The 20,876-nt window shown below is 35.7% G+C and overlaps 1 protein-coding gene across 2 annotated transcripts in view; it reads left to right on the plus strand.

The window, feature by feature from the left end:
- Positions 1-20,876, plus strand: part of CPNE8 (copine 8) — a 232,092-nt gene that overhangs the window by 159,567 nt on the left and 51,649 nt on the right. For both annotated transcript variants that reach the window (XM_019452437.2, XM_019452438.2), the window contains exon 14: positions 20,233-20,279. In XM_019452437.2, the coding sequence (XP_019307982.1) occupies positions 20,233-20,279 (47 nt within the window). The remainder of the gene's footprint in view (positions 1-20,232; positions 20,280-20,876) is intronic.

Here is a 20,876-nt window from a genome sequence, read left to right on the forward strand (position 1 = left end):
AAAGTGGAGGGCAAGTGACCCTTGATTAGGTTCATAGGATGCCTAGTGATGATTTGGAATGGAAACAATTGAGCTTTTCCAGTATGGCTAGATTTTAGATAAAAGGACAAGAGGCAGGGTTTGGGACCGGGTTTTTTTTTTTTTTTTTTTTTTTTTTTTTCAAATGTTTATTTATTCTTAGAGAGAGAGAGAGAGAGAGAGAGAGAGAACTGGGGTTGGAGCAGACAGAGAGGGAGACACAGAACCTGAAGCAGCTGTGAGCTGTCAGCACAGAGCCTGATGCAGGGTTCAAACCCAGGAACCGCGAGATCATGACCTGAGGTGAAGTCGGACACTCAACCAACTGAGCCTCCCAGATGTCCCTGGCCAATTGAGTTTTGATTATGCCATTAGTTTGTTCAATTAATCCTGAGGGGTGAGGATGGTAGATGCAATGAAAATGTTGAAAGATGGATTAGATTTTGCAGATCTTAAAAAAAAAAAAAAAAAAAAAAAAAAAAAAAAAAAAAAAAAAAACACCGATTTTGCAGATCTCTTGGACAATTTGACCAGTAAAATGGGTTACTTGATCACTATGTAGCTGTCAAGAAATACCCCAATGGGGAATGATTTTTTTTCTAATAGGTTTTTCGCCACTGCTTTAGCTGTTGCCTGCCTACAAAGAAATGCCTTGATCCAGTGAGAAAACTTACAGATCATTACCAATACATATTTATATTTGGTAAATGGGAAAAGCTGGATGAAATCAATTTGCAAGATGTCAAATGGCCCACTGAGAATTGACCTAAAGCAGCATGATATGGTTCTGCAGGATTGTGCAAGGGGAAAATTTTTGAAATATTTGTTGGGCAACAGTTGGAGATGGTTTCCGATACTGCTGTTGTGCCCACTGGACAATTTTACTTGTGCCCTAATGTGCCATATTTTGGATAAATTTTTAAAGGAGCTCTTTGGGCTCTTTTTAGTAGTTCAGGTTTGTTATTTGGTCCCACCCAAAGGTTGTCTTGGAGAAGTTCTCATAGGAGCCTTGTTTCATCCATTTCTCCTTTACATCTTCAGTCATGTTTTGTTGAGTTTGTTTTAAGTAATTTGGGTTAAGGGAATGAAGGTCATACAGATGGTTGTTTGTAAATCAGAAGTTTGAAGCACCACATTTTTGGCAGCCTGGTTAGCATGATTGCCCTTGGCTTCAGGGATATCAAGGTTGAAATGAGCTTGAATTTTTATAATAGCTAAGCCTAAAAGGGAAAGAGAATGGTGTCAAGGCAGTTTTCATATATAAGTTTTGTTTTTATGGATTGGCCAGAGGATGTTAGAAACTCTCACTGTTTCTGGAGCATACCAAAATCATGGGCAACCCCAAAAACATATCTGCTCCATAGACAGTGAGAGCTTTATTTATTGCCAATTGGCATACTCTTGTTAGAGCATGTAATTTAGCTTATTGGGCCTAATGAGCCTGGGGCAAGGAGCCTGCTTTGATCTTTTTTTCAGTGGATACTGCAGAGTATCCTGCACTGTATTTTCCTTGACCATTTTTAATGTAAGATCCATCAATAAACCAAGTAAAGTGTGGATTTGGTAGGGGAAATTTATGAAGGTCTAATTGAGTAGTAAGTAATGAGTCAGTTACAAGGATGCAAATGAATTCAGTTGAATCTTTGAGGGGTAAGGGAAGTCAGGTAGCAGATTGAGAAGAGGACAAGAGTGTGGAATGATTGGAAAGGATAGATGGACTGGCGGATTGATGTTTGGTGTGGTGGGAATCTAAGAGGTTTTTTTTTTTTTTCCAAATGTTTATTTTTTTTTTATTATTTATTTTGAGGGAGGGGTGGGAGGGGCAGAGGGAGAGGGAAAGAGAGAATGCTAAGCAGGCTGTGCTCTCAGCATGGACCTGACACAGGGCTTGATTTCATGACCACTAGATCATGACCTTAGTGGATATCAAGAGTAGAACACTTCACAGACTGAGCCACTCAGGCTCCCCTAAGAGAGTTTTAACTCTATGTGGGACTAATATCTATAGGGGAGAATTTAGTACGGTTGTTTTTTGTTTGTTTGTTTGTTTGTTTGTTTGTTTGTTTGTTTGTTTGGTGGCAGTAAGGAGTATTAAGGTGCCTGCTAGGGCATGGAGGCAGGGAGGTAATCCTTTGGCCAAAGGGCCTGATTAAAGTCTGCAATACCCTGTAAAGTCTGTGGGGCATTGTTGGCCTCCATACCTTTGGGTCAGGATTCCCAAGGTGTTACCAGAAAGTTCATGGACTAAAAGGAAGGGCCTGTTGGTAATTAGCGTATCCTAGAGTTGGGGAAGAGATGAGCTGTTTTTTTTAAAGGTATGAAGGCATCACAGGTCTCTTGAGGCCATGGGTTAGGGTCTAGAGGGTTGCAGTCAGGAGAGCATATGAGGGAACATTAGGAATCCAAAGGTGATAGGATCCAGTAAGACCCAGGAGACCTCATTATTGTCTTTTAGTCTGGGGTTGAGGGAATCGCGTGATGGTAGTTCCGTCTGGTTCTATTTTTAGCCCAACCGGTGTTAAAAGGTGGACTAGGAATTTGACAGAGACAGAGCAGAATTGTAATTTATCTGTAGATACTTTGTGTCCTTTGTTGGCTAATTGTTGGAGAAGATACTTCATGTCAATGAGAGAGGCCTTTAGGGTGGGGGGGGGGCATAAAATTGTTTATATATTGTAATAGTATAGATTTCCCAGGGAAATCAAAATCTTTCAAGTCAGCATGGAGGATTTGAGAGAAATAGGGCTTTTTTGATATGTCCCTGGGGTAGGGCTGTGCAAGTGTATTGTTGATTGTTCCATGTAAAAGCAAAAGGATAATGACTTTGGGGGTCCATGAGGATGTTGAAAAGGGCACTGCACAGGTCAATAACAGAAAAAGTAGTTGTTTTGGTGGGTATGTTAGAAAGGAGAGTGGAGAGGTCAGGAACAGTAGGGTGATGGGTTGTAGTGTTAACTGCCCTAAGGTCCTGAACAAAATGCCATCCTCTATTATGGGATTTTTAACTGAAAAAATGAGAGTATTGCAAGATTTCGTACTAGGCATGACCAATCCTTAGTTGATAAGGTCTTGAATAATATGAGTTATTCTTTTAATGGCCATAAGGCTTGACAAGTACTGCTTAATATTAGATAAGGACTTTGGTGGATCAATTTGAATGGTTATTGGGGAAGCTGAAATTATGTGTCCTATATTGGTAGAGGAAGTTGCCCATAACTGATCAGGTACCTTTAGGAATGGGAGGGCAGTGGACTGATGGAAGAATAGTATTTGGCAGATAGATAGAATTAGGAATTCTGAAGATTGAGACGGCAGATCTAAAAATATTTCCTTTTTCCTTTTTGTGGCTGATTAGTCACCCCGATCATGGTAAATACTTTTCTACTCCAAGGAAGGGGATTGGAAAATAGAAAGGGATTGAAGACTGACTAAATTATTCCAGAGTCTATGAGAATGAAATGGTCTTCATTTTGAATCATTATAGGAATTTCTCCTGTGGTGTTTGCTAGGAGAAAGGGAAAAATCCCCTTTGTCCTCAGAGCATCCCTAATCTGATAAGGGAATTGTGTTTGAGATTTGTGGATTCCATTGGAGGAATCTTTTGTATTTCAGGCTTTCCTTGTTGAAATGTCTAGGTGTTTTGCAAAAGAAAAAGGGTTGTATCAGTTGAGCTGGATGTTTTAACTTGTGGCATGGATTTGGGGTTTGCTATTTGTAAAGCCATAAACTTCATCATTTGTTTTTGACAGCTCAAAAGTCTATTCACTCACCTTTCTTTTTCTCCTTTGACAGCTTTTGCCACTCTTTTAGCAGTGGTTGCAAGGGTAAAGGAGTTTTGGTCTGCGAGTTGGCGTCATTTTATTTGACCAGAGTTGAGACTGAATCAAAGAGGCCCTCTGGAAACATTGAATTAAACAACTCGGTTGCTCTTTTATCCAATCTAGGGATTCCAGAATCAGACAAATTTTGTTTTGAATTATCAAAAAGCTCTGAAACAGGTTCTTCCTTTTTTTGAGTCGTTTTTTGTATTGCCTTCTAATTTGTTGGAAGTGGCCACATATAGGGAATCACATTGATTAAATTTGCAGCTATTTTTTTTTTAACTTTTTTTTAACTTTTAGAAGGTTTTTCTAGGGTTTCATTATAAGGAAGTTTAAAATCCCATAGGGAATCTTCCCATCCAGATTTATCCATCCATTCTTGGGCCTGTGTAGGTCCAACAAAGCATGCATACTAGTTGGTAAAGGTCAGGAGAACCTAGAATGTAGGCACTGATAGTCAATGTTAGTTGTCAAGTAAACTGTTCTGAATTTTGGGGTGGGGGTAGGAAATTTTGGAAGATTTAGAAGTTCTGTTTTGGACCAGGGGGGTGAAAGAAAGTACCCGACTATCAGAACTAGGGCCAATAACTCCGACTTTGACTTTAAAGAGGCTATGATGAAATCATTGGTTCATTTAGAAGCTTCTGAGTACCAATTAAAATAGACTTCCTATTGATGTTGTGAAGTAGGATAGTTTTGCCTCTAGAGTTCTGCTCTTACATATACCAATTTAGACAGCAAAGGTGCCCCAACGAGGCCAGTGAGGTTTTAAACCATCTTCAGTAATTTGAACCCAGGTTGAGACAAATGTACAGCTCCCTGGGCTATGGTTTTTATACATAAAACCAGTGGAGGGGCTAGATGACAGCAGATCAGCAAGAGCTCTTTCTGAGAGATTGGTACCCATTTTATATTGGAATAATCCCTGCGTGAATTGTTAGCAGTTCTGAAGTGAGGAAATTTCCTGAAAGAAAAGTCTCCTGACCTCTTCCAAGGTTGGAGATGTGAGAAGACTGTACCTTAATCACCTCCTGGGATTATAGAAGCCACAGGAAGAGAAGCAACAAGGGGCTTCCATGTATACTTTGGCAGGTCCAGAGGTTCATAGGAGGTACCTAGGAGGTTGCTTCACATCCCATCCTCATCGCCCATTGCTAAAGAACTTCAGGAACGAACCTATGAGCAAGGAAAAAGGAGACAAATCTTTATTTAGGTTTGCAAAAGGACAACCCAACACAGTTGGTGTGCCTATCTGAAGAGATCAAGGGAAGGTGGTGTTTTTAGAGCTTAAAACTGCAGTGATGGAGAAATTTCAGATTGCTCAGTGATTCGTTGACCTCTTTTGTTCAATATTGTAGGACAGGTCAGGAAACTTTCTAGATATCTGAACCTCAAGATGTTTATCATGCATACAGGAAATAGCTGCTCTTCCAAGAACTCTACAATAGGCGGAAGTTGCAAGATGGAGTCAGAGCTGTCAACCTCTCCCTGGCCCCTTTCTCCCTCATTGCCAACTCTCCTTAGTATTCCAATGTCTATGCATATTTTTATCTTTAGAAGATGGAAAATGGACAGTTGAATTGGTCATAAAAAATAGATTCTTGTAGGGCCGCCTGAGTGGCTCAGTTGAGCGTCTGACTTTGGCTCAGATCATGATCTCATGGTTCATGAATGTGAGCCCCACATCAGGCTCGCTGCTGTCAGCACAGAGCCTGGAACCTGCTTCAGATTCCCTGTCCCCCTCTTTCTCTGGCCCTCCCCCCCCTTAAGTAAAACATTAAAAATAGATTCCTGGGGCACCTGGGTGGCTCATTTGGTTGAGCATCCAACTTCGGCTCAGGTCATGAGCTAATAGTTCGTGGATTCAAAACCTGCGTCAGGCTCTGTGCTGATAACTCAGAGCCTGGAGCCTGCTTTGGATTTTGTGTCTCCTTCTCTCTCTCTCTCAAAAATAAAATAAACATTAAAAAAATAGATTCCTGGGGTGCCTGGGCGGCTCAGTCGGTTGAGTGTCTGACTTCAGGTCATAATCTCACAGTTTGTGAGTTCAAGCCCCGCGGCGGGCTCTGTGCTGACAGCTTGGAGCCTGGAGCCTGTTTTGGATTCTGTGTCTCTCCTTCTCTCTGCCCCTCCCATGCTCATGGCTCTGTCTCTCTCTCTCTCTCTCAATAATAAATAAATGTTATTAAAAAAATAGATTCCTGTCTAAGTAAACACCTTAGGAGCTATAAATAATAGTTGATAAAAAAAAAAGATGGTAAAACAATGGACATTCCTTAACATTCTCTTTATAAGATTTTTAAAAAAGTGCTTGCTATGTCTGGCTATAATTAGTGTGATGAAATAATGATCAGAAGCTTTAAGTGTGAAAATTTCCTTTTGGTTTTTGTTTTGTTTTCTTTTACTTTGTGACCATGTGAAATGTGTATTTATATGAAAGAAACACCCTGTATGTTTTGTCAGCAGTGCCAATCTAGTAATAGTTTGATGTGAGTCTACTAGTAAAAGACATTTTCAAAATCTGTTACCAATAAATCTCTTTTATTGGTTGTGCATATTCTCCTTTTGAGGATCCTTAGGACTAATTACGCCAAATAGGTTTTCTACAGTATCTAGAGCAATGATGGTCTTGACTATATCATGTTATCACATTTTTCTGCTGCTTATAACCTCCAAGATTCTTTTTTTTCTTTTTTGACTTACACACTTCCTACGTATAGGAAGTGTGTTCTGGAAGAAACACTAGTGACGTTTTTTTGCCAGATGTCTGTATATAAATGGAGTCCCAACCTATGAGGTACACTTTGTTCTAATCATATCTTCCTGTCTTCTAATTCTTCCTTTATTTATTTTTTTTTTAATTTTTTTTAACGTTTATTTATTTTTGAAACAGAGAGAGACAGAGCATGAACGGGGGAGGGGCAGAGAGAGAGGGAGACACAGAACCGGAAGCAGGCTCCAGGCTCTGAGCCATCAGCCCAGAGCCCGACGCGGGGCTCGAACTCACAGACTGTGAGATCGTGACCTGAGCTGAAGTCGGACGCTTAACCGACTGAGCCACCCAGGCGCCCCTAATTCTTCCTTTATAAGAATCCATTTTTGATTTAAAAATAGGGCCAGGGAAAATAAAGGTTGAATTTCAATCTAACTGGACTTATATTACTTTATATATGGATATATTCAGAACATAAACAGAACATAAAAATGTTATTTACATATAATATGTTATCTTCATATGTAGGTATATATATTAAATGTATTATCTTTTAAATATATTGCAATTACACACTTACCTATTATCATTATTTGTAATATGTATAATATAGAATTGTTAATATGCTGTTTCTTTTGATGATGAAATACACATCAATAGACAAAATAATTATCGTAGTCTGTCTTTATGTGTCTTTGCTCTTAAGGACTTGTTAAGCAATTGAGGAAAGAATTTAAATTCTGATTTTTATTAATGATACCATGAGGTGGTTTATCACGACACTCCTCATGACATATAATGGCAGACAAATAATTTCATATAGCCAAGTTTCAGTTTCCTACAGTTCACACGAGTCTCTAGTTCTATAGTTTATCTGTGAAATGATGGCATTCAACTAGATTTTCCAGCTCTTTCATGGCCTTAATGATACTTATTTTCCAGTTCTCTGAAGTTATTGTTTATATTCTTACAGAAGACTGACTCTAACCTATCAACTTACTACACAATGTAATTTGTATATAATAATAGCTAGCATCTTCTGACTACTTATGTGTCAAGCCAGAGCTAAATGCCTCATGGGAATTAACTTTAGTCATCTTTCCATTGGTCTCTTTCCCCTGGTGCTCACCTACTTTCTCCTCTTTCTTTCATGAGTAATATTTTCATTGATAATTTTCCCTTTTTCCAAAAATCATTAAAAAGAAGCTCATTTACTTAACTTTTAGTCTGTATGTATGTAATATTTATGATCTAATTGATGTCAGTCAAAAATACAGTTTAATTTACCTAGCCTAATGGAAGGTGATTGCTTAGCATGCGGAATATCTAAGAATTTTATTATTAGATATTTATGAAGATTTAAACTTCATTTAACTGTGAGTTATGGGGATTGATCAGAGTACTTACTTCATAGAATGCCTGATGGGTTCTGATTATAAGAAATGAAGGGTAAAGTTTCATGTTCCTAGCTTTCTTAAAAATTTCTGTTGGTATGAAAATAACAAATTATAGCAATTTGAGAGGAAAACACCAATATGAAAACCAAGGTGGAAGTATAGCTACAAATATCTAATCTAAATATTCAGTACATTATTTTTATTTTTATTGATAAATTTCTGTCAATTTTTTTTTTCCACCTGTTTAGACATCGAAACATTTTGGCTTTCTACCCTTGCTATTAAGAAACTCAACCTCCAAGTAGATAAATGCACTGCAGTGAAGGGAAGTCATGTAAAAAACAGACACATAACTACAAAAAATTTCTGAATAATAGTAACATGGAATATAATGAGCTGCATTCATTTTAAATTAGGAAAATTATAATAATTGACAATTATGTATAGTTTCAGTAAGTGGCTACTGACTTTTGTGAACATCAGTCAGAATTTCTTACAACTTAAAGTCTTAAAATTGTTAAATACTTTGGTTTTATTTCATATTCTTCATTATTTTTTTTTCAAAAATGAAATTCTTCTTTTTTTCTTATTTTATTAGTGTTTTATATTCAGGTTTGGGGGAAAGAAGTATTATGTCTCCCAAATTTTAGGCATAAAAATATTTGTGTTTTGCATTATAAACATAAAGTGTGAATGGTAAAAAGGAAAATTAGGTAAAATGAACATAATTTAGTATGAAGCTAGATCCTCTGTAATCATACCTTCTAGAGATGATCATAGTTAGATATTTGTGTGCACAATATTCTATAATGTATATTTTGTTCATTTAAATATATTGTGTATATGTATATATCCTTGTCAGTACTTAATCTACTTTATTTTAAGTTTTCCATTATATGGATGTACATAATTTAGTCTAAAATTTTTCTGTGATTGGGGCGCCTGGTTGGCTCAGATGGTTAAGCCTCTGACTTTGACTCAGGTCATGATCTCGCAGTCCATGAGGTCTAGCCCTGCACTGGGCTTGGTGCTGACAGTTCAGAGCCTGGAGCCTGCTTAGGACTCTGTGTCTCCATCTCTCTCTGCCCCTCCCCACTGGCACTCTGTCTCTGTCTCAAAAATAAACGTTAAAAAATTTTTTTTTTTAATTTTCATGATATACACTTCAGTTGCATCCGTTTTATTTTCTTGTTATAAACAACGCTGCAATGTTAAAATCCTGGTGCAAACTTTTTATGTACGTTACTAAGCATATCTACAGGGATGTTTCCTAGGAAGAATGTTGTTCAATGAAATGGAATGTATATTTTATAGTTTGTTAGATATTTCTAAATTGTGTTGCTGAAAGGGTAGCAGTAATAATCATTTACACTCCGAACACTTTCATTTGTATGTGAAAGTTTACTATATCCTTACCAAATAGTGCCACTCCTTTTTTATTTTTGATGAATTGATAATGTTATAAGTCATTGTCAATTTTTTTTTTTTTAGAGAGAGAGAAAGAACAAGCAGGGGGAGGGGGCAGAGGGAGAGAGAGAGAGACAGAGAGAGAACCTGAAGCAGGCTCCACGCTCAGTGCAAAGCCCAATATGATGCTTGATACCACAACCCTGGGATCGTGACCTGAGCTGAAATCAAGAGTCAGATGCTGAGCTGACTGAGCTGAGTCAGTTTTTATCCATGAAACCTCTGTTTATTAGCTCTTGTGATGTCTTTTGTAAAAGCTCATGTCTTTGGAAACCCAAGTTTCAACCCTCCCCCCCCCCCATTTTTTTTTGTTGTTGTTGTTTTGCTTTTCCTCTGCTCCTTCTTCCACCAGTTCTACCTAAAAGATTTAGTATTTTCAACTTAAGACAGAAGACAGAAAGGTAGCCGAAAGCTACATCCTTTAACTGTGGTCAAGTCTTCAGCTGAACTTCCCCAGTATTCACATCTTAGTCTTTGATTGAACTCCTCTTCAGCATACATCTCATAAGACTCTTCTTAATTTAGCCATCTGTTCTTCCCTTTTATCCTGTGATTACACTGAAGAACAATGAAATAAGCTGGCACTTTAGGCTGCAATCAGCCAAGCAACCCAAAGTAGTATTTTGGAGGTCATATTAGTACATTTGAAGATTTGTGGAATTATCAAGGTTAGCTTTTTTGAAGAACTGCTATGCCATCTTTCCAAGTAAGTATGATATTTCTGAAGTGATTGGAACAAAGTGTTCAATTCCACTTTGTTTTTATAATGAACTGTAGTAATTACTCACTTTTAACTTGCAGGAACATGGCAATAGTTGTTACAGGTGTTTGTGGATTGTTTTATGGCTGACTTGGGTTAGCATCATTGTTGCTAATTTGGGTAGTATCAGTTCAGGGGCCTATTCATATTTTTTCTAATCTAGGAGAAACTCTTGTTAATTTATGATTATGCTGAACTTTAGTTGACAAGTAAAGCTAGAGGTCTTCAAAAAAGTTAAAAAATCATCATATACAATATGAGTAACAGTTGGTATTCTGGCTGGCTCTGGGCTATCCAAAATAAAGTTAGTTGAGATTTTCCTGCATTTATTTTGTGCTCTGCATTAATTTTGTAAAATATTTCCCTTGCATGTGTAGGAGCATGAGAAAAGCAAAAGATGGCAAACAGGTGACCGATGTGGAATAACAGCTTGTGATTAAACTCTTAGAAAGGAATTCTTGAATTTCCTTTTAAAATTTCGTCTCTCTTCTTGTGTCAGCTCACAAAAAATAATTCAATAGAAAATTATAAGAACATTATTTGTTTTCTCATGAATCTAAGTAGAAATTATGCAGAGTTAAGAATGAACACATTTAAATACTAAACAAAATTATTTTCATAGTCCTTTAATATTTTCTATTCAAAGGAACATGATAGCCTAATTTTTAGTATTGGGTGTTCTAGGTTTCCATTGCTTTCGTTGTTATTGATGTAGATATTTACATGAAAATATAACCCTGATTGTTTGTGAAGCCATACTTTCATTCACAATCTCAGTTCCTCAAATATTCTGTTTAGCTGTGATAGTCAGGTTTATGGATTCAGCCACACAGTGAGCATATGAGACCGATGCATTCTAAATCAGCCAATATTTATGCAAATATTCTCTGAAATAAAAATCTGATTTTTAGAACTTGTTTTTGGTGAAACAGTCCTGTGCTTTTCCTGGAGCATGAGACATATTCTATGACTTGAGGTCATAGAGAGGTTTATTTTCTAAGTACAAGACTAATATCTATAAAGGAGGTCTCACTGTAGAGTAATAAAAACTGCCTCTTTTGGATTGTTGAATATGAGGTCATTTTTTTTAAATTATACTCTGTACATTTATCCCAGTAGTTATTTTATTGTTTACTTATTAAGAAATCATTTTAAATATTAAAAATCTGATATAATTAGCAACTAAAGATATTTATTCAGGAATCTCTAATCTATGGCTTTGAATACCCAATAACTACTAATAAGGACAATGTGAGATTCATATAAAGTCACAACTGCTCTGAAATCTGAGATTCCGCTTTAGGGTAGCATTATCATTATTACAATTATTATCTGTGAAATGTGTTTATTGACTTCTACAGATCTGTAAAATACATATTTCTATATTTCCAATGGATCACACTATAACTATCTCAGGGTAGAATCATAAATATTAATTTGGTTTTGTCTGCCCTTCAGTCCTCTATGTGTCTGAAGTCTTCATGAAACTCTTCACTCCGCCAGTAACATGACCAAGAACAAATATCTATAAAGTTTTCCATATCTCTTTGACTGGCAGATGAAGGAGGAAAACAGATCACAAATTCTGCATCTGAGTCTAAAATTCATGTTCACATGACATTCATGTCAACATTGAATCCTAGTCCATGCTTTATTAGACTATTAAATGTATTAGAAACTTGCAGGACTACAGACTGTCTTTTTCTTCCTCTGACGAAAGCCCAAACTCTCAACCAACCTCCCATGAGCTACAAAAGTCCCTACCACTTATATGGAGTGCTCACTAGTTTTGTTGGGTGTCATTTTAATTTGTCTGTTTATATGATTTATCTTCTCAAGGAGTTTGGCAATTTTAAAATATTTTTAATAGAGCTAAACACCAAGTAACCACTGAATAAATCCACATTAGTGAGAAAGCTATTTTAACCCTGTCTTTCTACTCTTTTTTCCCCCAAATCTCTTAGCATAATGAAACGTTATAAACAAATACGACTTTTAAACAAAGAGTGTGACAATTCAGTGACCTATGTTATAAACCCCCGTGTCTGTGTCTCTCAGACTTTATCTTCTTTCCACAATGCATTTCACAATCACCAAACAAAACAGATAAATCAGGGTTTCTGGAATAAGAAAAAATGCTTTTTATGTTGCCTCTGCCAGAAATTATCTCAACTTCACTGATATCTGGGTTTGTAGTGACTTCAAGGAAAGACGAGATCAAGATTAAAACCATGGACTGTTTGTTTTCCCTCAGATCTTAGCAGAAAGGGACCATGAGAGAAGGTGATAGGTAAAACACTAAGTGGGATAATTCTGGGAAGGAATTAAAATCATAAGTAAATATTTGACAAAACGTCAGGTCAATTGCAAAGATATGGTTGCTGATAACTGAGGCAGTGCATAGTAGTGATCAAGAATTTAGGTTCTGGCATTAACTGCCTAGTTCAAATTCTAAATCTGTTTCTCATTAGCATAACCTGTTTCCATTTATATGAAATAGGAATAAAAATAATAGTGCATATCTCATGCAGCGGCTATGTGGATTCAGTAGCAGAGAGTTAACCCCAATAAATGCTAGCTACTATTTTTCTGAATATTTTGAACTTGTTTAAATTTCCAATGTGTCCTATCTCATTTGGTCTTCATAATATCACTGGTGGTAATTGTCCTGCTTATCAGAGACATGGAGAGAAAAAGATATATTCAAATTTACAGAGTCAATAAAAGTAATTGTTTATAGTTCACTTCTCTTTGGAGGAATTGCCAAGACATTCCCTACATTCCAATTTCAACCCAAACTCTTGATCCTGATTCTAAAATTTGTCTGAAATTATAAATAAAAAGTTTATATTCTATTTTTAAAAAAGTAAGAAGTCTTTGAGGGGATAAAAAAGCTATCTACCATTATAAGCTAATTTTAAAGGCTAACGTGGGCTTTTGATACTGCTTATTTTAAGGGTGAGTTAAATATCAGTAAGTCCTCTTATCAACAAGTTCCATAAGGATTTCTATTCCTTAAAAATACTTGAAGCAAGTTCAATGATGTTGTAAAATGTTTGCCTTACTTTTATAAAATTGGGAGCGTTATATTGGATAGGTTGCCTCAGGGCGCACATCTTGCCAGAACATGAAATACTGTAAGTTGGTTTTTTTTTTTTTCCTAACTAATCCAATTTCTTGTTTGAAAACTGAATATCCCTGTCTAGGTTTTTTATAGTGTTTCTTGTTGTGGCACCCAAGTGTTTTATATTCATCAAATCAGTGGAGAGCTAAACCCTGCAACACTGAATGGGGGTAAATCTAATAAAAACAAAGCCATTCTGCCTTCTATAAATACATTCACACAGAATATTATCATCTATAAACTAAACTAACCTAAACTAAGATTTAGAAAATAAACTTTTATGAATATTAAAATTCATAAACTTTGTTTTGGTTAATGCATGATTCTGATTTTTACATGTTTAAATGCATGCTTGAAAAGGCTAGAGATGTCCAGGTACATCTTTTAAGAGTGTGGTTTCATTAACAGCTTATGTTATTTTTCAAATGATTTTTTCAGAGGCATTTATTTCACAGTCCAAGGAAACTGCATGTATGTTTTGTCATGAGAACTAGCACTAAGTTAGCCCAAACATTGACAATGTTTTGTATCAGGCAGTTTCTTAGTTATATTTTATGATCAGAGTATGCACTTCTAGCCACATATTCTCTAACATAGTTCCTCTCTGGTGGGCAGTTGACCTGGTGGGCAGGTTGTGATAGAGTAGGAGAATTTTATCATTTACATTGTTTAGAATTGCTGATTTATGCTTATATTAAAATGTGGACCGAGTATTAGAAGATTAAATTATTGGTTTTAAATCATCTACGGACAATGCACTTCCTACTGTCTACACTGGTTGGGAGTTTATTACCCTATCCTTGATATACCAATGACCAACACTATGAGAAGAAGTAATGAAAAAGAAATATGTGTTAATGTTAAGAGAGAACTGTCTCTTGTGACCCAGCAGAGGAAAGGATTCATATGAACTAGGAGACGATGACATGGATTCTTCAGGAGATTTGTCCTCCAGCATGTAGAGTAATTGTTATAAGCAGGTACTTCAGGGTTTTATTTTTATTAGAGGACTTCTTCAATGTAGCTATTACCTGTTTATCATATGAGAAAGCTGGGGATCAGAGACTTGGTAATCTTGCAGAGGACTCACAACTAGCTAGCTAGTTATGACTCTGGGTTTCAAGCTCCTCAATCTATGAGTCAAAAGTTCATAGTATTTCTACTAGGGTTCACTACCTCTTCAGCACCTACCTCACATTAAATGGGATGCTGTTGGATAGTGCTTGCATTTTTGTTTGTTTGTTTCTTTGGGGTGATGTTTTATTGTTTATTTTGATTAGGTCAATTGTAAGATATTTCCTAAACTAGCGATTTGAAAAAACTTTGGCCATCTTGTAATACCTTTCTTGATAAGAAGCTCTTTAACTGCAAGACTCTGTGAAGTTGTACTTCAGAACCCTCTTATTGTGTTAAAAAATACTGAACTCAATCTTCAAAGTCTAGAGAAAGCACAAAGGTTTGGTAATTGATGAAAATTGGATTTAGTAAGGATCAAGAATATTAATGTAAATAGTTGAAGAACCACATTGTTTGTCCCATTGCTTTTCATTCTTACTTTTGACATTTTACTGATCCATCAGAAATCCAGACTGTTTGGAAAGATAGAAAAGAAAATAAGGCACGAGTCATAGCTTACAGTTACTTTATGCCAAGGGATTTTGTTGATACCCATCTGGGAGGTACCCAGATAACACCATTTATAAAAAATCATTTATTTTTGAGAGAGAGAGTGTGTGTGTGTGGGGGGGGGGGTTGCTGAGAGAGTAGGGGACAGAGGATCAGAGGTGCAGTCTGCACTGACAGCACAGAGCCCGATGCGGGGCTTGAACTCATGAACTGTGAGCTCATGACCTGAGCTGAAGTCAGAATCTTAACCGACTGAGCCCCCCCAGGCGCCCCCCAGGTAGCACATTTCTACTGTGCTGCAGTTTGGAGTTGGGCAGGTTGGGACCTTTGTAGCTGGTATAAAGGAAAGAAAATCTGACATGGGAGAGTCAGGTTCTGAGAAATAACCTGAATCTCTGGTAGGTCCAGAAATTTGATAAGCACTGCGAGCTCCAGTTTTCAAAGAAGTATGCTAACTCAGATCCGAAAAAGCTAGCGTCAATAATGGTGATAAGGGGCACCTGGGTGGCTCAGTTGGTTAAGTGTCCAACTCTTGATCTCAGGTCATGATCTCAAGGTTTGTGGATTCAAGCCCCATGTCAGGCTCTGCGCTGACAGTGTGAAGCCTGCTTGGAATCCTCTCTCTCTTTCTGTCTCTCTGCCCCTACCCCACTTGTGCTCTCTCTTTCTTTCAAAAATAAATAAATATACTTTAAAATTTTTAAAAAAATATAATGGTGATAATAAGCATCAACTACTTATTGAGTGCCTGCTAAAGGACAGGTGCTTGTCCTCAAAACAACAATTCAAGAAGGTTTTATTATCCTTAACTTAGTATAAATGAGCTGCAGGGAGGTTAAATAGCTTTTGCAAGATCATATTGCAAGTAGGTGAAAGTGTTTATATTTGAATTTACATTTGTGTATCTCAAAGCTTGCCATCATTCTAGATCTCACTTGCTGAGGGCAATTAATCCTTTGACTTGTTTATGGGCACGGGAAGCAGGGATTTTGAAGATGCAGCAAAATTTAGAATCAGGTAATGTTTTTGTTGTTGTAATTGTTAGGTAGTTAAACTACTTTTAAGAAAAAGGGAAAAGCTGATAAAGGAAAGGGTTTAGGCCATGGTGAGCTAGTGGTAAGAAGGGTTGGGCTGGATGATAGTGGTGCCTGAGGCAAGTGAACCAGAGATTCAGGCTAGATTCTAGAACCCAAGAGAGAAAGAGAGTGCATGTCGGTTTATCAAGGCAGAAGCATAGTCTTGGTGCCAGCGTGGCGAGAATAAGAGGAATATTAGAGCTAAGTGGGCATCTCAATTTCATTTAAGCATTCTAAATTCCAACAGCAGGTGAATCAGAACCTGCATTTGTCAAGATTAACTTTAAAATGGAGGATGGCAACAGTTCATCTTTCATATTGATAATGTTCAGTTTGTGTAGCTGAACAGAATTTGAAATTGGGAAAAAAATAAAACGGTCCTGCACACCCTCATCACAGTTGTTTGTTCTCAATAACAAATTCATAATGACAGTTGTAGAAAAGTTGTCCAAGATAGTATTACTGTGTGTGTGTGTGTGCATGCACATGCACAGAGATGCATGCATATGTGTCATTTTCTTTGACATACATATATATGCTTGTTTTCTATGGATCTTTGCTCTGCTGGTTAAATCTTCCGTGTTGACATCTGATTTGTCATTTACAGCTTTTGGAAAGGTGGCAGAGTAAAATAAGGACATTTTCCAAGTATATATTTTAGCAGTACTAGGACATATGCATTGAGAAGTCTTATGAGATGTTACTACTAACTCATGAAATTTGGCAGGCATGCCTTTATTTATACTGTATAATATAATACTCCTATCCAGGTTTCTTGAAATTCTGTTCCTTCTTGTCTGCTTCTAAAATGCAAAATGACAGCTAAAGTAACGCTTCCTAAGCAGAATGTTTCAAGGATTTGTATGTGATCATTTTATGAATATTCTGCCAGGAGTCATCTTGTGCGACTTCAGATGTTTTACTTTGATGCTGATTGATTTTTTTTTTTTCCAACATTAGGCTTCGTGCAATACTAAAGAATGAAAAAGGATAACAGGATTACTGGTGCAGATGTTTTGTTTGGTTTACTTTTATGGCACAATTCATTTATCAAAGTCCTCAAGAAATCTGTCTTCTAGCTTAAAGTTATAGTATTGCTAGCAACTTTCTTTAAAATTTTATTAATTAATATTTCCAAAATACATAGAATGTAACACTTGGTATAGCAACTATACATTATAATATGAATGGAAACTTGGGAATCCTGGAAATAAATAAGCTGTTATCCACAGTATATGCACAGTTGAGTTTTAGGTTATGCTGTTGATTATGAATTCTATGATAAACTGCTGTGCTATTTTTGTCATTTTTTTAATAGTAAAAGCTACAATAGTAAATAAACTCTAGGAATTCAAGGATAGTTTTTGTTTTGCTCCTGTTTTCTTAACATAGTGCTTGGCAATCAGAAGATGCTCTATGAATGTTGAATTGTAGTTTTTTAAATGAATAAACCCAAATGGTATGATAAGAGGCTCCCTCTCTCTTTCTTTTTTCCTTCCTTCTTTTCTTTCTTTCCTTCCTTCCTTTCTTTTTTTTTTAAAGTTTTCTCTTCTTTTTTTTTTAATACCTCATTATTTTGGGGCTACCTAACTGGCTTGCTTTTGTAATTTAGTTTATTTAGCTAGAGGTTTTGTTAGCTAGAGGTTTCAGTCAGGTAGTTTAATAATAAATATCTACTCTTTTTTTATTCTTATATACAGTATAGCTCTTTAATAGTCATGCCTTTTCCTTATAGTTTTGCTAGGCACAGCTTTGGCTTTGAAAGGACCATTGTATCTCTGATTACTGAATTTTTTTAAAATCTGCAACTAATGCTTCTAAGAAGTTGGAGGTTATGCTACACATCCTGGGCTCTCCTGGAGAACAGATTAGAAGCATGCATAAAATGAATGCATTCGATCACCCAATAAATACAGTGAGGTTCCAATATTGGCAAAGCATTGTGCAGACAGTGTTACAAGAGACAGTTGAATCAAGACAAGGTGTCCCTACAACCTAAGGGAGATTGAATCAAAGACTCAACTCCTAAACTGCCCTTTATAATGTGCTAAAATATATGTTCTTGAAACTCAGAGTTATTTTTCATTTCTAAAGAGGTGTCATTTGAAAAAAATAACATAAAAAGATATTTATACTGATAATTTTGTGATTTATATATTTAACAACATACTTGGTAGATGAGCTAATTTGCCCAAGCACAAGAATGTGCCCTGGCATTCTTATCATAAGGATACTTGTATAGGATCATTTTTGTTTGTAACATAATAATCACTATCTTTTATTGTGTTATTATAGTCAAGCAGTTTATAAATATCTAATTGTAGAAACAGAGTAGTATGTATAGAGTTTATGAATGTGGTCTTTGAAGTTAGATGTGAATTCAGATTTCAATACTGGCATTTATTACTTGTGTCAAAAATTATGAAGTTTGTGAGCATAGAATCCTTGTCTATAAAAGGAGAATAATGGTGTCTTTTAAAAAATATTATGAAATTAGTTGATATAAGCTATGTAAAAGCACATTTTATATGCTTATAGTATATAATGTGTATCTGTAATCCACATTATATATATATACACACATATAAATATATAGAGATATAATATTTCATTTAGTTTTTCTGTTAGTTCTTGCTATTATTGCGTGCCAGGCACCTGACCTCTGAGGCACCATGTTTTGAAACATGACTAATGTCAGCAACTGGGTTGCTGGAATTGAAACCCTGTTCTTTCAGATGCAAAAGCTGCACCTTTCTAATACACCATACTACCCTCTATTAACACCATACTACCCTGTATTACAGTCACTTCTCTCCCTTGCACCAGAATGACGAAGCAATGTGCTGATGGTGACTGTTCTTTTCAGTTCCTCAAAGGGATTTATTATCTCAAAATGTTCTCCCAGATGTCTCAAAAACACTCTTTTTCTAAAAGTTTTTAACTCCTTTGGTTCATACGGGTTAGTGTCATGCTCCAAATTAGCCTATATTCTTAGCCTATAAACCTAATTTCTACTGAAAAAAATTGCTTATAGCTATAAAGAGAATCTGTATTAGTTTTATTAAATGCAAAGCACAAAAGGTTGTTCATTCCTTAGGAAAAAAAATGTGGAATATGTTTCAGTACCTGAATAGTCTAGGGATTTGGAAGCTGAATTTGTAGAAAAAGAAGGAAATATTAGTATAATTTATACTCAGAGAACCACAAGGGACCCTATGCTGTAGTACCCATCATCATCATCAACCTCATCACCATCGTCATCATTATATTCGTAATCATCAGCACCATTTAAATAGCAGTTCCAAACTTTGAAGTATTTAATGAGTTGTGCAATATGTCAAAAGTAATTTGTCTCTAAAAATAAGGTGATTTATAGCACTCATGTTTTCAAATGGCTTACTTTTTATATTAAATTATTTTTTAAATTAGGTGTGATTGTATGTTATCCAAGTAATCATCTCATTGTTGCTTATTTGTGGGTTTTTTTCCCCTTGTTTGCTAAGAAAGGGTTAAAATTACATACAGAAAGAGTCAGAGATGTGTATCCAAAAGAGTGAATTTTTTTATGAAAATGCTACCTTTTAGGTTTCTATCAGAAAAAAAAGGGAAAGAAAACAGAACTAACCCAGTAAAATAATTTTGGGGGACTGTGCTGAAAATTTAAACTATATATAACCAATATCATCTATATAAATATTTATCTATGTCTATAAATTCACACACAGAGGAATACTGATGGATCTGAAATGCTTCATTTATGAGGAAAGCAGAAGAAAGTCCTGTGTGTTCAGGATTGTGGAAAGAATTGGTTTAGGAATGATATTATTAGAGATGATTTCAGCTGTGCCACACTTTTAAGGGCATAATAATTCAACAATGACTGCAAGATGGTTTTAAAAGCAAATTGATAGTAAATGCTGGCATTGGAGACTGGCAAATCGTTATTTGCAGTTTGACTTCTTTATTATACGACCCTCACTTAGTTATTGTGTTCCCAAATAGGAGCTATTTTTATTCCTAACACTCGTTTTCATATTTTACAGCTGTATGATTGTAAAGGTGTTTTGCCACGCTTTTACCTTTTAAAACTGCCTATCTTGATGCAATCCGGTATATACTATATTTTAAGAAACTTAATGATGCTAAAAAAAAAATAACACAAATGGAAGTCAAACTCTTTTTTTATGAGATTATTTCATTATTAATGATTCTTGTTTACTTGTATTCTAGAACGCAAATCAATTTCACAGTGGCTATTGATTTTACAGCATCAAATGGTGAGTATTCTGACTATCCACTAGTAAAAAATATTAGCAATTAATTGAAAGATAGTTATTTTCATGAGTTTAGATATTTGATTCCTACATTTATATCCTTCTGAACTGTTGTTTCATATAAAATTCAGGTAACTTTTCCTTTCTTTTTACTATTATGAAATAGTTCAGGTATACAAATGACTAAAGGGAATGCAAAAAAAAAAAAAAAGGCCTAATAGTCCCATTCAAATTTATTAAATATTGAAGTATTATAATTTTTATTTCACATATTTTTTTAAAAATTTAGATCTAGTTAAGCCCATGGTGTGCTCTGTCCCACTCCTTCCTTCATCTTGATACATAACTATACTGTTGAAGTGTGTTGAATTATCCTCATTTTATAGTACCTTAAGTACCTGTACTTTATGCAACTCTCTTTGTTTTTACTTATTTGTTTTTAAAAATTACTCATGTTAACATATTTACATTTAATTTAGAGGGAGTGTCATGTAATACCCCATTATAGATATTCATAATTTGCCTATCAAACATTTCAAAAAGAAAAGAGAGTCAGCTTTTTAAATCTTATTTTGAAGTAACTTTTTCTGAAACAGAACA

This window comes from Panthera pardus, unplaced genomic scaffold (assembly GCF_024362965.1).
Source record: "Panthera pardus isolate Hobbes unplaced genomic scaffold, ASM2436296v1 HiC_scaffold_6, whole genome shotgun sequence".
In the NCBI taxonomy this organism is placed as follows: Eukaryota; Metazoa; Chordata; class Mammalia; order Carnivora; family Felidae; genus Panthera; species Panthera pardus.